This window comes from Myotis brandtii, unplaced genomic scaffold, assembly GCF_000412655.1.
Source record: "Myotis brandtii unplaced genomic scaffold, ASM41265v1 scaffold351, whole genome shotgun sequence".
Taxonomy (NCBI): Eukaryota; Metazoa; Chordata; class Mammalia; order Chiroptera; family Vespertilionidae; genus Myotis; species Myotis brandtii.
Window position 1 is genome coordinate 3,614,520 of NW_005363502.1, and position 6,231 is coordinate 3,620,750.

The 6,231-nt window shown below is 46.1% G+C and overlaps 1 protein-coding gene across 2 annotated transcripts in view; it reads left to right on the forward strand.

Moving 5' to 3' along the window:
* Positions 1–4,144: 4,144 nt before the first annotated feature.
* SDR16C5 (short chain dehydrogenase/reductase family 16C, member 5) overlaps positions 4,145–6,231 on the forward strand; it is a 12,692-nt gene continuing 10,605 nt past the window's right edge. Inside the window, exon 1 of one of the 2 annotated variants that reach the window (XM_014544114.1) lies at positions 4,145–4,517. In XM_014544114.1, coding sequence (XP_014399600.1) covers positions 4,185–4,517 — 333 coding nt within the window. In that variant the 5' untranslated portion in view covers positions 4,145–4,184. The remainder of the gene's footprint in view (positions 4,518–6,231) is intronic. The other variant, XM_005871655.2, reaches the window with a different exon arrangement.

A 6,231-nucleotide genomic window follows, 5' to 3' on the forward strand; every position in this document is an offset into this window, starting at 1 on the left:
CTTACCGGGATCCACTTGCCGCTGCCCCCTGGCCTGTGCAGCATAAATCACCTGTTTCCATTGCACCAGCTTAGTTCAGCTTGGACTAGGAGGCTCGGACATGGGATGGAGACACCAAAGAAGTCTTCAGCCTGATTACATTTAAATTTTCGTTTTAAATGTTTTAATCGATTGAGAGAGAGAGAGAAAGAGAGCCACCTGCCGCCTTCTGCACGCCCCCTACCGGGGATCGAGCCTGCAACCTGGGCATGTGCCTCAACCCAAATGGAACTGGCAACCTTTCTTTCAGTGCACAGGACCATGCCCAACCAACTGAGCCACACCGGCCAGGGCCAGCCTGATTACATTTAATATGCTGTCATTTCCTAAGGAAGAGTCTTTACACTAAAATGGAACTTTATAGTTTAGTGCTTTACTTTTGTTTGTAAGCATACTTACTATAGCCATCTTTTAATTGGTATATCCAAGGATCATTAATTTACATGCTAGAAGTAACACCAGTCATAGCTCTCACTGATATTTATTTTGCTGCCATTATGTGCCTATCACTGTTCTACCAAGGCCTGTAACCTGGCAGGCCCTGAAATCTAGCCCCGCTCCTCTTGTCCCATCCTACCCCCAACCTATGCATCCTAGAGAGGGCAATGAGGACCTTCTTTTCCCCCCAGAAGGTTTCATATGTGGTAGTATTGACTGTATAACCATATTACACTCCTTAATAGTTTACCTGCATTAACTTATTTAATTTTTACGGCTTTTCTTAGGAATTACATAGTGGTGTGCCTAAAAGGGGCACGGATGGCCTGGTATTGGCTTTCTTGTGGAAGGAGTGTTGGCAGTGCCTAGGCTGCTGCCTGGGGAGGGTGCCTGGGGTGTCACATTACTGTAGAAAGTCTGACCCTCATCCTCGCAGGTCTGCAGGTACACACCCCATGACTATCTATCTATATAGAAGCCTAAGCGTCTATCGCAACTGAATGGATGACCGAACAGGCTGTGGGGGGCAACCAGGCTGGAAGGGGGGTTAGTGAGGGGTGACCAAATGACTGAGCAGCAGGCTGCGTGGGGCAACCCGGGCGCCAGTCGGGGCAGTGAGGGTCAACCAAACGACCGAACAGCAGGCTGCATGGGGCGACCAGGCTGGCAGGGGTGGCAGTTGGGGTCAACCAGGCCTGCAGGCGGGGGGGAGTTAGGGGTGATCAGACAGGCAGGCAGGTGAGCAGTTAGGAGCCAGCAGTCCAGGATTGTGAGAGGGATGTCCAAAACCAGCAGTCAGACATGCCCCGAGGGGTCCCGGATTGGAGAGGGTGCAGGCTGGGCTGAGGGGACCCTCCCCGCCCCATGCACAAATTTCATGCACCCAGCCTCTAGTCCTATATAATTAAAGGCTATTATGCAGATCAGTGGAACAACTGGTCGCTATGACGTGCACTGACCACCAGGGGGCAGATGCTCAATGCAGGATCTGCTCCCTGGTGGTTAGTGCGCCAGAAGCTGGGCTCATGGCTGGCAAGCACAGCAGTATGGCGGGAGCCTCTCCTGTCTCTGCAGCAGCGCTACGGATGTCCGACTGTCCTCAGGGACTCCCGGACTGCGAGAGGGTGCAGGCCTGGCTGAGGGAACCCCCTGAGTGCACATATTTTGTGCACTGGGCCTCTAGTTTAATATAAGAGTCTGAATACCGCTGTTCACCCATCAGGTACCTTCTTTCCAAGTCCTGCAGGGCCTGGGATGCCCAAGCAATTATCCAAGCTATTCTGTGAAAATAAATTTGAACAACGATGCCAGAGAGTGTGAAGGCCATTTCATTCCAAGGATGGTGAAACCCGGAGTGTCACAGAAATAACCACTCTTTGTTTAACCAGAATATCCATGCCCCTCACTGCCAGCATTCTTATTCCCTGGTCACACAGGTAAAACCTACCTTAAGGCTTAAACTCTTCTGTCCCTCTACTGGGTGAGCTACTCCCAGATCTGTCTACCTCTCACCATTCATCATATGGATATCCACTCAAATGTCCATTCCCGGCAAATCCCTCCTGCTGCTTCCGACCTTGACCACAATTTAATTTCTATTCTCTATAGCTCCCTGCACTTTTCTTTATAAATCTACCAGAGGCCCAGTGCACAAATTCATACACCGGTGGGGTCCCTCAGCCTGGCCTGTGCCCTCTAGCGATCCGGGACCCCTCGGGAGATGTCGGACTGCCGGATTGGACTGCTGGTTTCCCCCAATCCCCAGGGATAGGGCCGAAACTGGCAGCCCAACATCCCCTGAGGGATGTAGGAGTACACCAAGCAGTAGGCGGCCCAGGAGGAGCCAGCTGTGAGCCCAGCATCTGGCACCTGTCAGTCAGCTGAGCGGTGCTCTCACTGCGTTGAGCTTCTGCCCCCTGGTAGTCAGTGCGTATCACAGTGACTGGTCAAATGGTCATTTGGTCACTTAGGCTTTTATATAGAGAGATAGATGGATTGTGATGATGTATTTATTCATTTAATGTCTATCTCTTCAACTAGATTGTTAGCTCACCAGGCCAGAGAATATGGGAGGCTGCCCATCCCCTCAGCCCCAGTGCCCAGCATCAATGCTCAACAAACATAATAAATGAACATCTGGCCCTGCCATTAGCTAGCACAGGGACCTTGGATAAACCGCATACATGTTATTTCTGATCCTCAGTCACAAGAAACTACAGTTTTGGTCACAATAATTTCTGAAGGGTGCAACCACTCTCCAAGCCCTCCTATAAATGACTCTATCCACTCATAGTCATTAATAATAATTAGTTTATCCTCAACCAAACTGCAAAGTGAGAACCTGCTGTTCTTTAATGGACATTGTCTGCCCTCCTTTGCCTATTCTCTACAGCTCCCCACTCAGGGAAACCTCCCACCCCCACCATAGCATGCCCCCTGCTAAACACATCTTCTCATCCTGGAGGAAATCAGACCTTTCTCTTTTTTTCAGTGGGTTGTTATTAAAGCATGTTATAAATTCATTCCACTGAAGTGCGAGTAACTGATAACACGATGTAAGTGTGGAGCCCAGTATGCGCTTGTCGGGAGGAGATTTGTTATTCTTTCACCTTGTTGGTGAGCAGCACCATGAATCTGAAAAACATGGTAACATTTGTAAAGCACTGTGAGCCAGCATGGGTCAAGCATGTGACATACATTTTTTTTTCATCTGCAAAACTACTCTATGCCACAGACCAGTAAGTAGAGATGAGGAGACCTCGACCAGAGAGGCTATGGAGTCTGCCCCAGGTTTCACAGCCAGGCAAGGGTAGGACAGGACTGGAATCCAGACCTGTCTCTCACTGATGTCCTACAACCATTAGGTCTGAGTGGTAAATGATAGGGCGCAGGGGCCCAGAGCTGATGGTGAATTCATCAGAAAAGGTTTAGAACAGCGGTTCTCAACCTGTGAGTTGCAACCCCTTTGGCGGTCGAACGACCCTTTCACAGGGGTCACCTAAGACCATCCTGCATATCAGATATTTACATTACGATTCATAACAGTAGCAACATTACAGTTATGAAGTAGCAACAAAAATAATTTTATGGTTGGGTCACAACATGAGGAACTGTATTTCAAGGGCCAGAAGGTTGAGAACAACTGGTTTAGAAGGTCTAATTAGTCTTCTTAAAATACATTATGCAAATAGGGTTTTACATTTTTCTCTTGAATCTCATATTTTAAATAGTGACACATAATTTAAGAACAACAATGCAAATGAGAAAACACGAACCTAAAAGGAGACAGCAATAAAAGCAAAGATGTAGCAGTTATGTCATAAGCTTGATATGGTCAAGACTTTGAACATAAATCAGCCCACAGGACTCATGATTATTAGGAGAAAAAGTTCACTATGAGAAATAATGAACGTCTTCTTTGGGTTAAATTTGGGTGTAGTTACAGTTCCTGGTTAATGAACATTTGTTCATGAACAAAGCTGAGTGGGCATGCAGATGTGTGCTGAGCCAATATCCGGTCCCGATGGGCCCCCTCCTTTTTCTAAGTTCAGAGCCTGCTACCAGGAGAGATGTTTAAATCACGCTTCTCAATTTCTTTCACTATTTCAGGAAGTATGAGCTCCATGTAGCAAGCAAACACAGAGGGAGTAGACGCCTAGGTCTTTATATGAGTCTGTCTGTCTGTCTTCATAGGTGTCAGTCAGAATATGGCTCCCAACGTGAAGTCAGCAAAGAAAGTATTCGTTTTCTTAGGAAAATCAGTATTTAGTCTTCTGGAGACTATGATTTTTACCTTAATCCCAAAGCCACGGAAGAACGTTGCTGGTGAAATCGTACTCATAACAGGTGCTGGGAGTGGACTCGGAAGGCTCTTAGCCCTTAAATTTGCCCGCCTTGGAGCTGTGCTTGTTCTCTGGGATATCAACAAGGAGGGGAATGAGGAGACGTGCAACATGGCTCGGGACGCCGGAGCCACTCGAGCCTATGCCTATACCTGTGACTGCGGTAGAAAGGAAGAGGTGTATCGAGTGGCCGATCAGGTAAATTTTGGGTGCTTACTCTTTGCTATGGGTAGTAAGAACTCTATGTAAATACTTGGAAATGCATCAGTTTCTTTCTCTGTTTGCTTTTCTCGGTGCTAATTTGCCTATCTCCAACATTCCTTTAATTTAAAATTTTAGGGGGAGTGGGAATTAGAATTTTTGCAATACACCATGTTAAGCACCCTGTATGTATTGTATATTATAATCCTATAAAATAAGGCCTATTAGTACCTCCAGTTCACAAGTGAGAAAACCAAGACTTAGGAGAGGTAAATAGCTTACCTACGAAAAAGCTAGTAAGTAGCAAAGCGACAGCTGGGACATGAGCCTGTTGACTCCTGAGTAGGTACTCTGACCACCACTCTATACTGACTGTGCTGGCCCTTATCACAATATAAGATAGGTGATAGCACCATCTTTGAGGATGAAGAAACTGAGGCACAGATATTAACCTGCTCAGGGTTCCAGAGCTACTGCATGACTAAGCCAGGTGTAAACCCATATTTAGTCTAATTTTAAATCCAGCTATTTCCACTCCATCACAATGCCTTTGATTTGCATGTGTATTTCTCCGAAGTTGTCATGAAAAAATCAGAATATTTTATTCATCCTAAAGACTGTTAACCTCAGTTGTTCCTTTAGCGATGACAGAGATGCACATATTTAGGACGCTTTCAGGAAACCAAAGCTCCAATATGCCAATGGTAGGGTTTTCTTAGTTTGTATAGGAACTAACTTGTTTGCTGCCTGTCTCCTTTCCTTATTAAGGATTAATCTGTTTTCATGTTGGCACGAGTATTCTACACATCACTCTCCAGGGCCACTTCTTTTGTGACTCCCAGGGTTCCCTCATTTAGTGAGAAGGGAGGAACTAGACCAGCTTGTGACAAGCAAGCAACCACATTGGAAAGCTCTTGCACAGCAACTACATTGGAAAGTTTTTGCACAGCTTCTCTTCTCAAAACTAGTAGAAAGGTTTGCAGGTCACTGGCCATTGAGTGAGTTTGTGACTTTCGTTTGAGTTTGTCTTTACATTTTATACATCTGTTCTACCATCTTCAATCACAGGCTGCCCAGAACAGTCTGGAGACCCAAACTTGACAAGCTAGCAGGGCTCATGCTGGGACTACCCTGCAAAGAGCAGTTGTGTCTTTTTCAGAGCTGACCTCACAAATTCAGCCCTTTGTCCTTGAAGCACCAGTCACCTGGCAGGTTGACTTACACTGATTACAAATAACTTCCCTGGCAAGTCTTAAGCAATAACTGGCTTGTGTTCAAACACAACATCTTCAGATGTGGAACAAGCTAATATGAAGTGCTCCATAAATAATTAGTTCCCTCTGCTCCATATCCATAATTTAGTTCTGCCCAAAATGCTCAGCTTCAGAAATGGTCAAACATGGTGCATTTACTAGCCTATTATTCAACTTTTCTTACTTCTGGGTCTTGCAGACAATTAAGTATATGCTCTTTTACATTCGGGAGAAGCAAACTACTTTCCACCTTATAAACCAAGCACTTCCACTTCTTATTCTGGATAGAGGGAAGCTACCAGAGAAATTTTACAAAGTATGCCATAGAGGAGTGATCCAGGTGAAAATTGTCAGAGCAGTTTGACAGTATTTTATCTCCTCTGAGACCCCAATCACCTTGAAAGCTTGTGCCCCTAGAGCAGCCGTGGGCAAACTACGGCCCGCGGGTGGATCCGGCC